Here is a 20,836-nt window from a genome sequence, read left to right on the forward strand (position 1 = left end):
CAGCCCGGCTGAGTCTCAGCCTGGGGAAACTCGGGTGCAGCCTGCAGCTTCCTGCCCTCTGCAAGGTGGGCACAGCAGCTCCTCAGTTAGCCACCGGGCAGAGCAGCCCCTGCTGCCCGCCCCAAACCCCATGCCCTCCCATGGCAGCAACACGCTGGCCCCTCATTGAGCACCACACTTCACACGTCCTGAAGCAGCTGCCACCTAGGCGTCTGCAAGCTGCACCGTCGCCTGCAGCACAGCCAGTCCCCAGTGCCGCAGCTACAGAGCCTGAAGGGCTCAGGAAATGCTGTTAAATGTACAGTAACCCTTGTTCTGGAACAAAACCACCATCAGAAACGCAAGGGTGCGGCCATGGAAACCCTGTTGAGGAAGGCCGTGCGCCACAGTGCCCAGGCCCCGCACACCCACAGCCGCCATTGCGGTCGGCGGCTTCCCTGCACACCCGGGAGATGGACACCGTTTTACTGCAGAAGACGAGCGCCTGTGAGCTGCGCAGGGCACTGCACGCATCGCCTGCATCGCCTGCACCTCCAAGACAACCGAGTCACTGCCAGGTGTGGGGGCGCAGGCCTGTGAGCCCAGCACTTGGGAGGCAGAGGCAGGAGGACTGCTGCGAGTTCAAGGCCAGCCTGAGGCTCCTAGAAAATGCAAAGCCAGCCTGAACTACACGGCAAGGCCGTCTCAAAAACAAAGAACCGAGTCATGAAGTGAAGGTTTTGATGTCACATTACTGCCATTTATTTCTCCCTGGCTGAGCCAAAATACAATTCTGGGCTGATGAGCTACAAATACACATTCAAGGCAGGCGCTTTCAACAATTCCTCACGGTGGACGGACGGCTTCTGTCTTCCCGAGCTGTCACTTCTGAGCCGCTGGCGACTCCAACCGCACTGGCCTCACGTCGCTGCTCCTTTCCTCCCGTGCTCGCTGCAGCCCCATCTAGGGAGGAGCAGGAGCAGAAGCAGGAGGAGGCCGCACAGCCAGAGCGGCCTGGCATCAGCCTGGCATCAGAACCCTCTGGTCTGGAACCTTCCGGTGCGGAAGCCACACTGCTCGGAGGGTGGACTCTGCAACCTCGGCTGGCGCTGCGAGTGAACAGACTAAAGCAGAGGAAAGCGTACCCGAGTATTTACACCATAAGAAGACACTTAAAACAGGCTACTTATTAAGTGTGCTTGGACAAACCATGTGTGGAAGTGAATTCCATTCATGTGGAGTTAGTTCTGCAAACAGCTGCTGCCGAGCTACACTAAGGAAGAACACAACGAGAAGACAGGCCTCCCGAACACTGGCTTCGCCTGAGAGCTGGACGCGCTGCTGCGGGAGGGAGGGAAGGAGAGGCCCATCCTCCGCCAGGTACCGCGGGGACCCTGAGAGGGCCCCCGAGGGCGCTCTGTGCACCGACTGCTTGCTGTTCCAGGAGTTTCACAAATTTACAAAGTCACAAAACGCTCCTTGATAACGCGAAGGGTTCCCTATGCTACAGTAAGCCAAAGCCATGCGGGTACCGAGACCCTGCAAAGCTGAGAACCAACTCACACACCTCAGTGAGAACAGCGCTGCGCGGCCAGGTGCAGAATGCTTACAGCATGGTGGTGGCGGCGCCGGTGCGGGTGGCCGGACACCCGGCCCTCCTCGCAGTGACTCATGACTACAAATAAACCTCTCTCAAACCTCTCTGGCCACGGGCTTTGGCTCAGATGCTCCAACACGTACACAAGTTGCATCTTGTGTGTAGTGTAGTGTTTCACTGCTGCGTCCCTTTTCTGTATGTGTGGATGTGCGCAGGGGAGCGGATTATATCAAATGAGGAGGTAGGGAGGTCAGGAATGAGTCACTCAACTGTCACCACTGTCTCACAAAACATAAGTATGGCTTCAAAACAGAGGGGAAAGCCTCTTACTCGTTCATACACATTCACTTTACCTTTATCCAGCCTGACAGCAACACCAAACATGATTACTGCCTCGGCAAGAGTAACCCTCCAGGAGGGCTTAACAGGACACAATTTATAATTCTGGTCCTGAGGTCTTTAAGAGCTTCACTTTTTAAAGAATTCCCACGTTAATCCAAAAAAGGTATGTTAACCACCAAAATGCAAAAGATTACATAAGAACTATTTAACTTTTAAATTTTTGTTTCTGCAGATTACCATTAGCTGAAATCCTAACTCTGTCCCTGACATGTGGTCCGCTGGGCCACGGACCATGCTAAGTTCTCCTAGGAAAGGACCCTTCCGTAAAGGAAAACCAAATTCTCTTCAAAACAAAACCCGCAGCCCAGGTAGGTCCCAGATGGTTCCCAGAGCTCTCCCTGGGCCAAAACAATGGACAACACAACTCAGTTCACAAAATTGTACCATTTTTGTTGTTGTTGTTGTTAGACAAAAGGGGGGAGGCGTGGGATTTATATATCAAAGTCAGCAGAATTTTCATGTTTTACAATCTTGTTGCTAGAGACAGCCTCAAATTCCTTTAGTCCATTTGGGAAATTTTTTGAAGGTAACGCATTAAACAGCAGCAAAAATACCAAAACAATTTTACTGCTACTGAAGCAGCCACTCCTGCCTCTGCCTTTAGAATACTAGCTGAAAGAAAGCAATGGAAAAAAGAGAATTTGTGCCATCAGTTGGGATCTGAGCAATTCCTTGGAAGAAACAATTATTCCCTAAGACAGCTCAAGGCAGGGCACCTAAAATCACATTGAGGGCAAACACTCACCCAGTTTAGGAGCAAAAATCAGAAAGCGCCAGAAAGAAGAGACAATGGCTCGCATTTAGTATTCTAAAGGCATGATTCAGGTGGTTCAACAATGATTCTGGTAAGACCGACTGCTCACACGCGTACACACGCACACACGTGGATTTTAATGGTTTAAAAAAAAACCAAATTCATTACTTTAGAAAAATGAATGCAGTGCATTTTCAGCAATGTTCTCGCCACACTCGGATCGCTCAGTCCACACTTCAGGAGCAGGTACCTCCCACGGCAGTGTGTGGCTCTGCTCTGACTCCCACCGGCCGAGACTGAGGGTGGGAACGCAGGACCTCACTCGTCAGAGCCCGCCGACCGCTTCTGTGCCCGCTTCCGGGGCGCCCTTCTCGGAGATGCTTTGTCTGGAAGAGAAGAGAACACTCTGAGCTGCTGCCCATAACTGGACTCCAAAGCCACTTCCTCATCCTCACCCACAGAACGGAAAGACATGCACACACGCACACGCGTGCACCAAGGATGACATCCAGGAACGAGGCAGCTCCCCAGCTATCAGGAAGACAGTCCCCCTCGTTGTTAGATAAAAGGGGGTAGGTGGGGATTTATATATCAAAGCAGAATTTTCACGTTTTACAATCCCCAGAGCAAAGGAGACTTCTGCTCCCAGGGTCGGGAAAGCATCTGACCTTGGTTAATGTACTGTGGCAGACTCCTCAAAACATCTTTAATGCTACAACTTAATGCATCCACACGTGCATAAGGAGTCCCCTAAGAGCGGCTTCGGAGCCAGGACACTTGCAGCCCAAATGCACTCGTGCAGGTTCCCAGCATCGTGCAGTCTGCATCAGGAAGTCTACTTGCAATGAGCAACTGAGTACATGGAACAAGCACCGCAACGTGCAGGAAGATCCCCAGTCTCCACAGACACGCTCCCTGCAGTCAGCGCTTCCCTAACCTTCCCATCTCCCACAGGGCCCACCGACAGCACCTCAGTGCTGCTGTGCCTGCTGTGTACACCTATGCACCACGCACACAAGGCTGGACGGACCTTCTCTCTGACCGTGATTATTTTCTCTTATTTTCTAGAAGAACGTTACCCACCAGGTCTCAGAGCAGCTCCCATGGAATACACAAATAAAAATCATAAACATGTACACCTGGCACCGCGGAATGTGCCTGTAGCCCCAGCCCTGCAGGAGACTGAGGCAGAAGGATCGTTTCTGCAGGTCCATTGTAAGCCTGGGCAACATGCAGAGACCCTTCCTACCCCTCCCCAAACGCCTGTCCCACTTAAAAAAAAAAGTGAAAAGCTGGAGAAAGATTCCTTCACCCAAGGATGGGGGTTTATCAACATTTTAGTGACAAGAAAAAAAAAATGTGCTGAAAAGATCTTTCCTCTATCAATATTACTAGATCACTGCTATGGTTGAAATGCAGGTGACCCCCAAAGCCTTGCGCGCTCGTGTGTGTGTGTGTGTGTGTGTGTGTGTGTGTGTGTGCGCGCGCGCGCCCCCGTGTGCACTCGTGCTTCTGGCAGCTGTTAGGGAGGAGTCCGGCGGGGAGTCAGCTCACGGCTCGGAAGGGCTTTCCGGGCTCCCAGGACCCCTTCTCTCTGCTCCCTGTCCACCAGCGCCCGCCACTGCCACACATTCCTGCCTCGAACCAGCTACCTACTGAAACATGCCCCCGCAGTAAACCTCTTCTCCTCAGACTGTAGGTGCTGGGTAAGTTTTGTGCCAGCAAATAGGGAAGGAAGGAAGATACAGTTTCTACAGGATGCAGACATTTTTTCCCACATTTTACAATTTTAAATGTTTATCAAGAATATCTAAAGACTGCTGGGGATGACAGTGCATGCCTACAACCCCAGCTATTTGGGAGGTTGGGGCAGGAGGATTACAAGTTTGAGGACAGCCTGGGCAACTTACCTTGTTTCAAAAAAAAAAAACCTGCCTGAGGACATAGTTCCGGGCAGAATGCTTTCCTGGCGGTCCCAGGAAGGCCTTGCACTTAATCTCTGGGAAGGGGGCAGGGATTAACATCTAAAGGCTGCAAATCCTCTTCCAGCAGTTTGGTTTAAGTGTTAAGGCCTGAAATACTAAGACTGAGTGTACCATGCACATGGAAACGGCCTTACTCAACAGGTGAGCAGTGGGTAGGTTCGGGGAGCTGTACTCTTGCCTAGAACTGAGTGTTAAAGCACAGACGCACGTTCTTGATGATGCAAGCCTACTACTTTCACCAGACTTTTCAAACAGCTCAGAGGAACTACTGCCCTTGCACAGCTGACCACGTTCCAAAGTTAAACAAGGGACACCTGGAGGTAACCCTCCTGCTCTGCCTACTAGCTGTGTGCGCAATCACTGTTAACACACAGATGTGCACACAGATGTGAGCAGGTGGCCATTCCTTCCCAGGAACTCAAAGGCCAGCGCGGGCTTGGACTACAGGACTGCATGCAATGGGGCTGAGAGGACCTCCCACGCCTGCACTGGTGGGTCAGAGCCCGGCGTGGCAGGGCCCGGCTCCGGGACCCGGTGTCTGACGGCCCTGCGCGGCCACTCAGTGTCCAGTGCAGGCAGGGCAGAAACTGCAGCAGCTTTTCAGGTCATTCCGCCTTTGAGAAAATGGTCCCGAACAGCTTAGCACCACAGAGGAAGCGTTTTTCTCTGACAAACAGCAATCCCTGAAGTATGTATTTGCAACCATAAAAACCACCTCATTTACTATTCCCTCAAGACACCTGAAAGTTTTTTCTAAACTCCCACAAAGATCAAAATATTTTAATTTTCAACAGTGAAGCTTAAATCTGTATTTTAAAAAAAAAACTTTAAAATCGCAAGAACTGTGAACTTCATGTCACCCCTCAATGATACTGAATGAGGCAGCTTGAAAACGCCTGCATCCCTCATTTAAACAATGTTCTCTACAACCCACCAAGTTAACTGCAGGAAACTAATTTACTCCTTCCTTTAAAAAGAGGGGAGCAGACCATCAGGCAGCCAGCCGCCTTTCTCAGGTGTGATTTCTCACCTCACCCAGCGGCAACCTTCAGGTCCGTTTCTAGTGTTCTAACGGACACCTCAGTGAGAAAGCTGAAGCATTACGGTTTCCCTGCATATACAAAATCAGCTCACCTGTCACTTTATAGTTAAGACTTGGGTGAACTATCAGGAAAACCTGCCTAGCAATGGGCTCACACACACTGCAAGGACCGAGGACTGGAGGGGCGGGAAGAGGCAAGGCGGGGAGCCCAGCGGGCCCCTCCTGTTTCCACCACTCTCTGCATCTGGTCCCCCACGAAGCGGCTGCTCCCCCAGTCATCTGTGCTCCTAAGAACTCCCAGCTCCCGCTCCTGGTCCTGGTTCTGGAAGGTCTGGGTCCCCGTGCTGCTCGGCAGGCTCCGGAGTGGGCCAGCTCTCCCGCTCCTTCCTGCCAATGCTGGCCTGGGACCCGCTGCTCACAGGACACGAGGCTCCGTAAAGGACAGGGAACCGCAACATACATGTGTAAGATTATCACCACAACACAACTGAGAATATTATTCCGTAACTTTGAAAGCTGATGTATTTTCTAGCCGAAGGGTTAGAAACAGTGAGAGCAGCACTAACCACACTGCGAATGGCTTGCTTTTTTTTTTTTTTTTGAGGCAGGGTCTTCACTTCACAGTTCAGGCTGACCTTGAACTCATTCACAGTGACCCTCCTCCTCCCAAGGGCTGAGACTGAAGGTGTGTGCCCTGTGCCACCACGCCCAGCCCTAAAAGTCCAGATTTTACAGTCTAGTATCACTTAAGGGGTCTTTAAAGACACAACAAACTCTAGGTTTAGGGCAGAGAAAGTACAAAGTCAGTCTGGATTATCCTGGGAAGGAAACAGGTAAGAAACCATTCTAAAATCCCAATAGCCAAAGCGGTAACAATCCTGGCACAGAAGTACGGCTGGGTGAAACACACGGATTCCATAAAGTGCAAGAGTACATACGATAATCAAAAAAACGGGAGGGGAGAAAAATGCTTCTGTCACCGCCTGGGTGGCTTTTAAGCTAGTTTTTTGTTTTGAGTCCCGGTAGAGGAAAGATTAAGTATTTGTATTACTTTCCCAGAAGAAACTATTTAAGTTACCACAGAGTCCTGCTTTGCACCTCTACACAATTTAAATTTTTACCATGATGCTGTCTTTCTTGAATAAATGTTAATAAAAGTCCAACACTGGAAAAAAATTTCTACCTTCCTTTATAAAAATTAATATTCCAGCAAACTGCCTGGGTAATAAAACATATATTTGTTATCTGTCAGGTAATATTTTAGATTTATTGTTTCAAATAGTAATTTTTCCAGTAAAATTTAGTACAAGAAAACTATTCCCGATGTTGGTTAAACTTGCTATAAAGCACTCACATGCCATGTAAGAGCTCCCAATAACTCAAGCAAACACCATTAAAAAAGTTAATCACCTCACCTCTTCTACTCTGCACTGAAGCAACAGGAAGGAAAGAGACAGGAAACAGGTTAGGAATACAGAGAACGCACGCATTTGCAAATCAACTGCAGATCTGAAAGTACAGTACCGCTAAACTAAAGCCCAGATGTTACTATCAACAAAATCAATCTTCAAGGGCTACAGTAGCCGGGGATTTAGCAGCACAGGCGCCTGCCTGGCAAGCTCCAAGTCATGAGTTCGATCCCTGTACAAAACCACAAGTCTACACTAATCATCGTACTCACCTGTCCAGCAGCATAGATGAATGGTAAAGAGCACTCACCCAAGTACTGCTTACTAAATCTAACACATTTAATTTTCAACGAAAGCAGAAAGTTCTCAGCAAGCGTGTCAGGCTACTTACTGATCTGATTCAAAGTCTCCTGAGGAATCCAGCTCATGTCGACGTCACTCTGACTGGACGTGCCCATCTCCACCTTTTGTGCTGGTCTCTTGCGCTAGAGGACACAAACACACTTACAGGTTCTAGTGTACTGTTTTAAAATTTTACAATGTCAACCAAGAAACTGAATTTGAACAATTCACTGTCGTGTTGCTTTCTAGTTCTAAACCACACTAACCACTAATGCAAAGATTTTATTCACTGAAGAGTCAAATCATTACAGAACAAATTACAAAGAACAAATCCTCACAAATTATTACTTTCATGACTTAAAAAGCGTAGATTCATGTCTAAACAATGATTTCCTTTCCATTTGGGAATAAAATCTCAAAGAATGAATTTCCAGTCAGCAGCATGCAAGGCAGTTACCGAAATGCTGCATACACAGTGTTAAGCAAGAAATGAACAGCTGGCACAGATGAAAACATAAAACCTCACTTACAATCACTAACAATTTCTCTTTACCCTAAGAACCTAACACTTTCTGCTACAGTATTAGGCAACAAAGCTGCCAGAATGTAAAATACAGTTTCACTTTCTTTATAGCCTTGCTCTGAAAGTTAAAAAACAAAATTTACCATTTGTACTCCACAAGCGAGCAGTGATTAAAACGTAGCTTCAATTAAAGGGGAAACACACTTGAGGACGCATACACCTCATACATAAACGTACAGCAAGCACTCCGACCACCGTGAAAACAGCTGACAGCTGCCACACCAGGGCGGCCAGTCGGCCACGACACAGGCTCACAGCGGTCTGTCACTGTGTCTGATGCAGGGCGAGGGGACAAGATGGGCCCTTCATTTGTAGGTGGGGGAGGCAGCAGTGCCAAGGGAGGGACATGGGGAGAGGAGGGGGGAGACACAGACGCACAGGTATCGGCCACAGGGCTGGCGAAGATCGTGGCTGAGGCTTTACCACCTGGCCACAAAACCACCAGTTCAGCAGGACACCTGCAGACAAATTATTTCACTTCAAAGGACAGGACTTGTCTGCTAATTAAAAATGACCCCTATGAGCCAACAAAACGGCACCTGCGTGTCACCCCAAGAACTCAGGGTTTGAGGTGAGCCTGGAAAACTTGTAAGACTATCTCAAAATTAAAAATAAAACCAGACAAGGAGGCACATTACACCTGTAATCCCAGCATTCAGGAGGCTGAGGCAGGGGGACTCTCTGTGAGTTTCAGACCAGCCTTTGCTACATAGCAAGTTCAGGACAAGCCTGAATACACAGTGAAAGGCTGTGTCAAAAAAACCCAAAAATAAAAAAAAGCTAGCGATGTAGCTCAGCACTCCCCAGGCTCACTCCCTAGCAGCAGTGGGTGGGCTGGGGGTTACTATCCCCTCACTAAGATTACTAATGCAAATATAAAAGCTCGGTTGTTTAAAATAACATAGCCACAAGAAACTGTAAAAACAGAAAATGAAAGCTTACTGAATTCGAGGGAAATAAATTCTAGCATAGTTCAGACTTACAGTAGGACAAAAGGGTCCCTCTGAAGAGTGCAGCCAAGGAAGGGCACTAACTGCATGAGTCAGTCAGCCCTGGTCACATATCTAAGGTCTTACCTCTGGGCTTTATATTTGTTATTTTTATGAGTGGGAAAAGTTTACTGGGAAACAGAAACAGCTCCTGAGACACAGGAGGGAATCCGGAAATGGGGTGCACTGTTTCATTCTTAGAAAGTTCAAAAAAGCTTTACATTCGCAAGAAGCCACGAAGAACTGGGCTGTGGGTGAGGGAAGGCTGTAGTAACTCACTGCGGTTACCTTTCTGGACTCCAGGAGCTGATGAAGGCCAACAATCAGCAGAAGCCCAAGACCAGCGAGGAACATATACATAAAGATTCTAGCATGAAAGGAAAAACACAAACTGGCTTTAATTCGTAAGGCATACTATGACTAATTACCACTGCAATCCTAACACATCAGACAGCTGCCCAGACAACTTGGGAGGGGAAAGGAACAAAATAAAATTTCGTATTTTCGGGGCTGGAGATTTAGCTCAGCGGCATAAGCACCTGCCTTGCAAGCAGGCGGTCGTGAGTTCGATCCCCGGTACCGATAAAAATGAAAAAGACAAAAAAAAAAAAAAAAAATTTCGTATTTTCAACATTAAGCCCAATTAAAAATAACTGCATTTGATTTTTCAGCATCAAATTTACATTATTGTGCACAACTGGATTTACAAATTACCTTAGTGAATGTTATCTTAGTTCACAGTAAATGATAATTTGAAAAGAACACCATTTTTCAAGTTGAATCCAACTTACATAAAGTAAGCAATTTTGGAGGCACATAAAACATAGCTTAGGCTCAGATCAGTCTGAGGAAAGAATGACCAAAAACCAGCTACCACCATCATGTAAGATTTTGTTGGCTTTCAATTATCTTCCCTCCCAAAGTTGGCTCTAATGCTCAGCCACCTTATCTTTGACATGTTCACCAGAAGGAACAAAGCCTTTTCAATAAATGATGCTGGGAACACTAGCTCTACACGTGCCCAAGATTAAAACTGGACCCGGATTTTTTTACCATGCACTAAGCTGAAATCAGAATGAATCAAAGATCTTAATATTAAAACAGAAACAGGGGGCTAGGGATTTAGCTCAGCGGCATAAGTGCCTGCCCTGCAAGCAGGCAGTCATGAGTTCAATACCCAGAACCAATAAAAAGGAAAAAGACAAAAAAAAAAAAAAAAAAAAAACAGAAACATTAAATCTGCCAGAAGACAAAGTAGGTAAAACTCTTAGAGACACTGGTGTAGGCAGAGATTTTATGAACAAAATCCTGATTGGACAGAAACTACTGCAAAGAATCAACAACTGAGATCTCATCCTATTGAAAAGCTTTTGCACAACAAGAGAAACCACCAACAGAATGAAGAGATAACCTATAGCATCGAAGAAAATGTTTATCAGCTATTCCTCTGACAAAGGACTACTATCAAGAACATATAAAGAACTCAAAAAATATCAGTCCTCCCAGATTTAAAGACCCCCTCCAAAAATGGGCATCTGAGATGAAAACACATTTCTCAGATGAAGAAAACAAATGGCAAATTAATGTATGAAAAGATGTTCAAAATCACTGGTCAGTCAAGAAATGCAAATTAAAGCAATACTGAAATTCTATCTCACCTAAAAAGAATGACTGTTATCAAGCTATTAACCAATAACAAACGCTGGAGGGGCTGTGGGGAAAAAGGAACCCTTCTCCAGTGTTGGTGGGAATGTAGACTGATACAACCACTGTGGAAATCAGTGTGGAGCTTCCTCAAAAAGCTGGGATTGGAAGTCCTATTTGATCCAGCTATTCCGCTTCTATGCATATTCCCAGAAGAACCATAGTAGATATATGTGCGCCCATGTTTATAGCAGCACAATTTGTAATAGCCAGATCTTGGAAACCACCTAAGCGTCCATCAACTGAGGAATGGATAAAACACATATGGTATTTTTATGCAATAGCATATTACTGAGTCATAAAGAAGGATTAACTGGAGAATTTTACAGGTAAATGGATGCAACTTGAGACCTTACTCTTAAGTGAAATACATCAGACACCCACGCATAAACACTGTTATCTCACTAGTTTGAGCTAAAAGAAACATTATGTATATGCATATTGTGTGTGTGTGTGTGTGTGTGTGTGTGTAGGTATGTGAAAGTTTGTATTACTGATTTCTCTTAGGTCACTGAAGAGAAAGACTTGTGCTGGTATTGTTTGCACGATTGAACACAGATGTCTTGCGCTCTGGGGTAATGACTTGAGGATAACAATGTACAATGTATGTACTACTGCTGCCCCCTGATTGATGTGTTACGAAATTTTGTTTTGTTTTGTTTTTCTCCTTGAGATAAGATAGATTTAAAAAGAAAATCTGGGTCTGTGGAGTCAACCAGGGTTTCACCAATCTGGAGCCCACTCCCTCCCGCTCCACACTGATTTCCATAGTGGTTGTACTAGTCTACACTCCCACCAACCCTGGAGAATACATGTTAGACCCGAGCATGTGTCCAGGCTGACCACACAAGGTCACTCACGTTTCTCCATCCAACCCGTCCTCTCTTTCAATGATGGTGACAGTTTGATTGAAGACAGCATCCTGGAACACATTGCCCTGTTTAAAAAAGAAAAACTGAATTTAATTTTTAAAATCTGAAAAGCACTAAAAGAATAAATGCTTACAAGAGTTCTTAAAGCTGGGGATTTAGCTCAGCAGCGTAAGCGCCTGCCTTGCAAGCACTTGGTCATGAGTTTGATCCCCGGTAGCCATAAAAAAAAAAATGAATAAATAAATAAAATTTAAAAAAAAAAAAAGAGTTCTTACTGAGTGTTACTGAGCAGATTTAATACAACTTTTCCAGAACTCGTGTCAGCAAGACCCAACAATCAGACATAATTATACTCCTCAACACTGGCAATAGCCCACAACTGGGGTAACTTCTCCTATAAAGCAGCTGTGCCAAAGTCACCTCCACTTTCTCTGGGAAGCACAAGCAGGTGGTTGAGGAACCAGGAAAGCAGAGTAAAAATGAAGTGGAAGTTGCAGAAAGCAAGCTCACAGGCCTGACGCCGCCACACCAGCAGCTTCCGCTGGTCACCAGGCTTCACAGCAAGGAAGGCAGCGTGAAACTGGACAGCAGGATCCGCAGCAGCGTGGACACTCTGGAGACTCAGACCTGCCAGGCGCAGGGTGCAGGTCTGTGGTCTCTGCACGCTGAGAGGCTGAGACAGAAGCGTTGCAAGTCTGAACCCAGCATGGGCAGCTCAGTGACTTAGCAAGACTGTCTAGAACTCAGAAAAGGTCAGGGGCTTGCTCACTGTCTGTCAGAGCCCTGGGTTTATCCTCAGTACTGGGGAGCAGGGGTCCAACCTGCACAAGTCAGTTCTTGCTCTCAACTGACAATGGGCTGGAACCCAATTCCTTCACGATACAAGCAGCTTTTTTTTTTTTTTTTTTTTTTTTTTTTTTTTTTTGCTCTTTTTGAGACAAGGTCTCGCTATGTAGTTCAGGCTGGCCTTGAACTCACTTTGTACCCCAGGCTGGCCTCGAACTTACAACAATCCTCCTGCCTCAGCCTTCTGAGTGCTGGGATGACAGGCATGCGCCACCACGCCCAGCTTCACACATTGTTTTCTGTTATAGGCCTGAAACAACTATATTCAATAAAATTTCAGTTTCCAAATATGCCAGAAATATACCAAATATACCAGTGGGGCAAAGACAGCCGATCTGATGTGAAATGCTCCACACAGAGGCAGCCTTACTCACACCACCAGAGCTGAAACAGTAACACATAGGTGTTACTTCAGGATCCCTCAGCCTATGCTCCTGCTGACAATCCCAGAAAAACAGCGCTCCCATTGGAACCGAGACTACACGGACTTGAAAATGAGATGAAATGGATAATTCTTTAAGCTGCTAAACTGTAAAGCTGAGTAAGCTTAATACAGCACCTTGAAGGCAGGAAAAATGAGCAACCTTTCCTCCTCTCTACAAAGTAACATAAAAAGAAAAAACTGAAGTGCCACTCAGGAAACTGACATACGGTGACCATGGTAACACGTGGGCGATGAGGAGCTGGACAAGTCTCCAGAGAACTGTGAAAAGGGAAAGGTGTAGACCGGCTCTCAGCGGAGGACTGGACAGCGGGAACCCTCCAGGTCAACTCCCAACAGCAAGAGTGTTCTGGGTTCCACACACAACCTTACAAGCAGTCAATGGGCAAAGGGCACGCAACGAAAGGAGGCACAGAACAGTCACCTAGTACATGTGGATGTCTAAGCAAGCAGGACTCCACTGTCCTCCTCACAAAGCACCAGCTCTGCATCTGTCACTCAGCAGCTCGCTCTGATTTCCCAGATGTGCAGGCTGTGTTACCCCTGGTGTCTAACCACAAAATACACATCAGGAGAGACAGAAAGACACTAAATAACATCACCTGCCCCAGCCATCCCAAAGATAAAGAACACAATGGTGTAGAGCGCCTTACACTCAAATCCTTGTAGTTCAGATTGATGACCAGCCCGAAGGGCCGTCCTCCCATGGGCTCCGCGGGGATGAAGGAGTACTCGAAAGTGGCCTGCCTCTGGGGCGGCACAACAGTATTCAGAGGAAGAGCCGTGAAATTCTGGATGTAGAACTGGTAGTCCTGAGGGTAGCGGAACGACGCGTCTAGGGACTCAACGATAAAATCTTCTGTGCCCTTGTTTGTAAAGCCTACCAGGAACTTCACAATATTATTCGCTGGAAAATCTGAAACAAAACAGACACAAGAAACTCAGAACACAGTGCGAAATGAAATGCAGATGCTGCCGGTGGGTTTCCGTGTGCTCTGCTGTGACTGCGGTGGCCCCAGACACGCAACCCTCCAGCTGCACAGTAACTGCCCACCAGGGCTGCCCGTATTCCAGCACTGCACCCAAGGGGCCGACAGGACATCTGCACTCAAACTGCATGGTCTAAGAAAGAGCTGCTACATATCTTGGAGGCAGGAGTATCACACATAGGTAATGATATGCTACCCATGCAGGTAACGGAGAGAGAATGTTGGTTTTCATTTTCATTTCAACAGCACTGGACATTACCTGTGTGGACAATGGAGAGGGTCACCTCCCTGACACCTTTCTTATCGCCTCATTTATTTGCACGGTAACATCTCTGGGTTTTATTTTTAAAAAACACAACAAACCGGTAAGTCTAACAACCCGTGGTGAGACTGAGAAGCCATAAAGAATTAGGCTGTGCTTAGCTTGCCACACTGTGTAACTTCTAGCAGTATGGCATCCATGTACTGCAGTCCACAGAGCTGACTTTCACCCCCATGCGCAAGCCATGGGTCAGGGAGACCCTGTTCCTACAGTCCCCCTTCGACCTGGGAAACCCTGGGCAATGCTCTGAGCAAACCAATCTCAACAGTAACCACTCCATTGGGCTTGTTAGAATCAAATAGCGCCTCCCTCAGTATCAGCCATTATACTCAGGGCTGAATGTCCCCCACCTGAAAATCGGCAACATTCCAAAACCCCAACCTTTCTAGCTCTCCAAGTGGCCAACTCCACATGAGACCTCAAGCCATAGGACACAGTCAAAACGCAGGTGCCTTGGGAATTGTACATAAAATTACCTTCTGGTTACACAGACAAGTACACACGGAACAAATGAGTACCTGTTTGGATTTGGGCTCCCTCCCCAAACTATCCCCTTGAATATATGCAAATATTCCAAATTTTTACAAAAGTAACATCTAAAACTCTTCTGAGCTCAAGCATTTCAGGTAACAGAAACTCAACCTATACTTTCTTATAATGAAACCTAGGCTTCAACCCAAGCACAATTGGAAAGTTAGTATTTCACTAATATTTAAACACTTGAAATACAATGAAATTACTGGAAGTTTTCAAACAATGTTGAACCAGATAGCATTTATTTTTTCCCCTTAAAGACAGTAATACTGCAGATACTAGTGTTCAGATGTATGAGTCCCCAAAATATTCATTTGCATAACACAGTCATGTGAAAGGTAAAGATCTTAAATATTACCAAGGCTTCTCCCCAAAAAGCAAGCTTGATGTTTAGAAACTCCTCTAACTGAATTTAAACCAGTAACTCTTCATTACCTTCTCCTTTTACAAACAGGATGGTTGTATCTGCACTTGGTGAAGCTTCAGGTTCACCAGACACATCTTCTTCCTCTTTATCTTCTGCCTAAGGAACACGAAATTAAAGACAGATTACTAGAGGAGAAAAAGGCATCATCATATGAATTTGCAGAGATTTCCCTAGATTTGGGACCAAGTACTGCCACTTCACAGCACTGCTATTAATGGTATGAATTTCACTGCATCCCCTCACTTAAATAAAACTTCCAGGACAGGACCACTCGGACTTTCTTTCAAACAAGCACTGGGGAAGTCCAACTCTGCTAGAGTTCTGACCACACTCTCAACTGCAAGGTCTGGGGGTGGGGTTGGTAAACTTCCTTCCTGTAAAGAGCTAAATAGCAGACTGAGCTTTGCACACTGCAAGGTCCTGCTACTCTGCAACCGTCATTGTGCAGGAAAGCAACTGACAAAAGATGACAGGAAGCAGGCTGGCCCTAGGCAGCAACACAATTTCCCAAGTCACTCCTAAGCACTTTGACAACAGTCTACAAAGATCTCCATTCTGATTAACAAGAAGGTTTCTCTGTGAAAATCAGTCATCTAATGTGGATGATGAGGCGGAAAGGAGGCGAAGGCCTGAAGATTCCAAGTTTGAGCTCTGCCAGTGAGATGCTCTCTGGAAAAAAGAAAAGGGCTGAGGGTGTAGTGCAATGGCACAGCACCCCTGGGTTTGATCCCCAGAACCACCCATACATAGCAGCAGCAGCCGCTGCCGCCGCCGCCAGCAGGGGAAGACACAGGAAGAGAGGAAAAGGGTACCCCAGCACTCACTCTAACAGGGTTCAGGAGGGGCAATCAGCAAATACTAGAGGCACAAACAGCAGAGTCCTGGAAAACATGCCAGGCAGTCAGCAGTCAGGTTGCTGGTAACCTTAGCAAGCACAGCTTCATTAGACCCATGGGAGCAGAGCACAGAAGGGAAAACTGTCTCGGTTACTCTTCCAAGATGCAGCTAGCAATGGTAAAGTAAGAAAGCAGGAAGCAGTTAAGGGCGAAGAACAGCTTCACAGAGTAAAGCCTCACAAGAGCCTGGAGCTGGAAAGCAAGAGCCAAATTTAAAAAGTTAGCACTGAAATTTTTAAAACAATTACATGTACCAAAGCCAGGAGTTGGAATCTCAAGTCTTTAGGAAAAGCCCTTTCCTTTGCTTAACTCCAAAATAAATACAGCCCGGTGGCACATGATCTGCCATGTCCCACAGTCCTATGAAACCTTGACAGCTGAGCCCACACTGGTGATACAGGAATCTTGGGAACGGAACAGGACAGTCCAGCTCTCTCAGCACTGCAGGCGACTTCTGCAGCAGCCGAGGGTTGGCAGCTCAGATTTCTCAGAGAGCCTCCAGACAGAGGACACACTTGCCCTGCCTTCCTGCTTCAATCAATTCAAAGCATTTTCTGGTTTGAGAAAAGCCACAAAGCAGAAGGTACCTACGCTTTTGTGCTAAGTGGCTAGGGTGAAGTGGATAATCACAGTTGCTCTTTTTTGCTGAGAGTTCTCAGTTGGGAAAATGACTGAGACAGGGAAAAGTTCTGGCCAGCACCACGTCAGATCCAATAGTTCCCTTCTCTGAGCTTTTCCTCCGCATTACTATATTCCAGGTCTACAGAGGCCAAGTTACTTATCTATTTATTCACTTTACTTATTTTATTTTTTTGAGCTAGGGTCTCACTATGCAGGTCAAGCTGGCCTTGAACGTACTTGTAGCCACCTGCTGCTCCTCCTCCCTCAGCCTCGGAGGGCTGGGATTACAGGTGTGCACCGCCATGGCCTGCCCAAGAAATCTTCAGAAAGATGACTCTAACAATGTAACTCATTACTACATTTCTGTACATATAAGCTATCTGAACCACACGTGGCACTTGCACTTTCAGCATAAATATCACCAACAACAAAACAGCAACATACTGATCTAGCTAAAGCTGTTCATCTAACAAACTGAGTTAAAGATGCAAAGCTTTAACATAATCCCTGAAAGTGTAGTATACGTGAAAGACTTGACGCACAGGTAATCAGTAAAGCTTTCCTAAGGGAGGCAGAGAGGTCCAGAGGTATTCTACTTGGCTGAACTAGTGTGTGCTGATGCTGATGTGTCAAAATGGTAATTTAAGAACATCAACAAAATCACAAGATAGCTTAGGTGGAAGGCACACGCTATCAAATGAATTTAAAAAACAAGAGAATAAACCTAATTCAAAGTTAATCTTTTAAATACCAGGAAAATAGGAAATTGGTGGCTTAATCTTGAGGGAAGCGGCTGGGGATATAGCTTAGCAGCACAGTGTCTGCCTGGCAACCGCAAGGTCCTGAGTTCAATTCTTGGTATCCTGCCCCCAAAAAGTAATCTTAGGGAAATGACAAAATTTAGAATCTCAAAAGGTTCTAGGTTCAAATGCAGCATAAAAAAAGGGAAATCTGTATAGATCAGTCACCCCAGAGAGGAAATGCAATCAGCCGGATGAATGCTGTAATGATCATGCTTCTGGCCCAGGAGTCTTCTTGTCTTACTATAAGTATCAATAAAAAATTCAGAATGGGATGACGCCTAAGAGGTCATCTCTAACCCCCTCACTCTTCACTGGACTTACTATGTTTTAGCTTTTTTTTTTCTTGGTACGGGGGATCAAACTCATGACCTCATACTTGGCTCGTGCCGCTGAGCTAAGCCCCCAACCTTTTTTGTCTGCTCCTCACCCTGACCCGCCACCAAGACACTTGTACACTGTTCCAACAACATGACATCCAAAAGAGCAAAGATCTCAGCTGTTCACACTGGCACCCAGGTCAGTGCTGGCACAGGGCAGCCGCTTCCCAACTCAGTGACTGCATAGGGTGACAGCAAGCAAGGAAGGAAGGAAGCGGGAAAAACGAGAAGCCGAAGGCTGGCACCACAGGCCCCAAATCTGTGACCCACATCCAGGAGGCCTTGAATTGCTCTTTATAAAGCATACTATGTCTCCTCTACTCCAGAAAACATTTATGTTCCCTCTCTGTTCTCCAACTTTAATCCACTTTGATCAAAATAAACCTTCGAATTTCATGTCAAATCCATCCATAAAAGAATAAAACTTCTAGATGTATTATACATATTCTAGATGCATCAAATGTGTAAAAAAGACAAACCAAATCTGTGGGTTCATCTTCTTCTACCTCAGCTTCCTCATCTTCATCTTCGATTATTGAATCTTCTACTGTTTCTTCATCCTCTGTAAGATCTTGAGCTCTGGCTAATGAACCTAAACCATAAAATATAAAGTAAGTGAACTTTACCTAGAACAGCAATTTTAAAAATATCAAGTAGAGGGAAGAAAATGCCCCCATGGAGTAAATTTTTTTTTTTTTTTTTTTTTTTTTTGTACCAGGGATTGAACTCACAACCCCATGCTTGCAGGCACTTGTGCTGCTATGTTATATCCCCGGACCCAACACTCAGTAAATTGAATGTGAATGATGCCAAACTACAGTACATCTAAGAATATTTATATTATTTATTTTACTAGTAAATCTTACAAATGCATGTTAGCCAGGTGTGGTGGTGCACACCTGTAATGCCAGCATTTGGGAGGCAGAAGCAGTATTGCCCAACATACAAGGCCAGCCTGGGCGACATAACGGGCTCAAGACCAGCCCAGACTATATAGTGAGACTGTCTAAAAGCAAAAACAAACACAAAGCAAAACACAACCCAAAGGCATGTTAATTTTAATGGGAAAGGTGTATAACTTTTTGAAGTATCCAACAGCTGGAAAAATGAACTACAGAAACTAAAAATATCCTAAAATTCAAATAAAGAAATTCTAACAAATTTGGTTAAGCAATGTAAGAAAAATAATGTTTTGCAAAGATAAGAAGATCCTAAATATAAGCATAAGGAAAACCATCAGGTCTAAAAATAAAATAGCAACTTAGGTTAGAAACTGTTGTCAGAACTGAACCAAATGAAACAAAATTTGGTAGCAGTAATTCCATGATAAAAACTAGCCTACAGAAAAGAGTTTAGTTAAAAAAAAAAAATTACTGGTAACTTCAAAGCTGACAGCAAAGAAGAATCTATTACTTCTACATATGGCTTCAAACATATTTTAAGACACTTTTTTTAATATGATAAAGTGAAATACCAACTGTAATGCCAAGAACTTACAGATCATATTTTGTAAGCAAAAGTACTCTTAAAATTACATATATTTTAGGTGAGACTCTCAGAAGCATTGCAGAGTTCTAGCAACTCTTCCACCACTCCTCAGAAAGAGACGATGATGTGGCAGTTCTGAAGGGTGGAAAAAATGTGGGACGCATGTGCAACGCCCAGGAATAGTGGTACACGTGAAGGACCACACATTGTCCAGCCTTTTTCATTTCTTTTGAGTTCTTACCAGCTAACAAGGAATAAAACCGTACAAGTCATTTTCAAAATACAGTTTTTAAAAATCTTTGACACAGTCCTTTAAAGTTATGCTAGCCACTAAATAGCAGCTCATCGCTTCACGTTTCTTGGCCAAACTCCTCCTGGGAACACCGATCATTATCATTCATTATGCTACACAGATTGCTTAAGCTTGTAAAATGAAAAGGAATCCTAGTGATCACTTCCAACTAATGCTTCATTTTACAAACCAGAAAACCGAAGTTTATGATAAAGCCAAGTTTCCACTTGTTTTACATTTTATCATCGAAGTTATCTTTATCCCAAGTGGGAATGAATAAATCTGCCATAAAAAAAAATAAAAATAGAAAGGAGGGAGGACTCTAAGCAGACTTTTTCCAGCACATAGCATGCTTTCAATCAACACAAAATGGGCATCAAAAACCGAAGGAGGGAAAGAGGGAAGAAACAAGAGCGCTGTCCCACAGGGGCTACTTCGCTTGGGTGTAGAGGCTGACAATTAGGAAGCACACGAGGAGTTTGTTGGAAATCAAGCCTCAGGAGAAACACACAGTGATCGGCTGCTGATAAGCGAGATAGAGGACTAGAAAAAGACGCCGTAACAGAGCAGAGGCGCAGAAAGCCAGAGTCTGGTCAATGAATGAAGGCGCGCTCCGGCGTGGACGCTAAAGACACGTCAGCCCAGCGCGCGGGGCGGGAATCGCTCAGGGCGCAGCCCAGCCCGACGCCTTCGCCCCGCTCCCGCTGGGCACCCCGGGATCCGCGTGGGAGGAGAGGCCGCGGCAGGGCTGGAAGGAGCTGAGCGCGGCCGGCGAGGCGGACAACAGCCCCGGAGCCCAAGCTGCCTCCGCCTCCTTCCAACCTGCGACAGCCAGGATCCCCAAGCCGACTCCCTCCGAGGCCTTCTCCCTCCGCCTCACCTCCCGGGCCTCCGCGGAGCAAGACGGTGGCTGGGAAGACCAGCAGGAGAAGCAGCAGCAAGCGGGGGAGGAGCCTCATGGCGCAGCAGCTCCACTGTCCAGCCCCAGTCCGCGTCCGCCAGTGCTCTCGGAAGCCCGGGCGGTAATGGCGTTACTCTTCATCCGGGCTCTGCGAGGGCAGAGGCGGGACACGCACCACGCACGGCCATTGGCCACGCCCCTGCCCGGGCCCCGGAACACCGCGACGTGGCGGCTGCGCGC

The 20,836-nt window shown here is 46.2% G+C and overlaps 1 protein-coding gene across 1 annotated transcript; it reads right to left on the minus strand.

Annotated features, from left to right (window-relative positions):
* Window positions 1-711: 711 nt before the first annotated feature.
* On the minus strand, window positions 712-20,782 carry Ssr1 (signal sequence receptor subunit 1). The gene is made up of 8 exons (XM_003468853.5): window positions 20,576-20,782; window positions 18,395-18,507; window positions 15,227-15,314; window positions 13,600-13,862; window positions 11,647-11,723; window positions 9,371-9,449; window positions 7,560-7,653; window positions 712-3,118 (listed from the first exon to the last, which is right to left on the minus strand). The coding sequence occupies exons 1-8, from the start codon at window positions 20,652-20,654 to the stop codon at window positions 3,051-3,053; spliced, it is 861 nt and encodes a 286-aa protein (XP_003468901.1). The 5' UTR covers window positions 20,655-20,782; the 3' UTR covers window positions 712-3,050.
* Between the last annotated feature and the right edge of the window lie 54 nt (window positions 20,783-20,836).

Source organism: Cavia porcellus, unplaced genomic scaffold (genome assembly GCF_034190915.1).
Source record: "Cavia porcellus strain 051 isolate PalLab524CR breed Dunkin Hartley unplaced genomic scaffold, mCavPor4.1 scaffold_13, whole genome shotgun sequence".
NCBI lineage: Eukaryota > Metazoa > Chordata > Mammalia > Rodentia > Caviidae > Cavia > Cavia porcellus.

Bases quoted from the DNA above. Each gene is read 5' to 3' on its own strand.
- Ssr1 (XM_003468853.5), bottom strand. From the start codon at position 20,654: ATGAGGCTCCTCCCCCGCTTGCTGCTGCTTCTCCTGCTGGTCTTCCCA. The intron at 11,724-13,599 runs GTAAGGCGCTCT...TTTTTTAAACAG, and splicing joins TGAACTACAAGGATTTGAGT to GGCAATGTGTTCCAGGATGC. The intron at 9,450-11,646 runs GTGAGTGACCTT...CTTTCATGCTAG, and splicing joins GACGGGTTGGATGGAGAAAC to AATCTTTATGTATATGTTCC.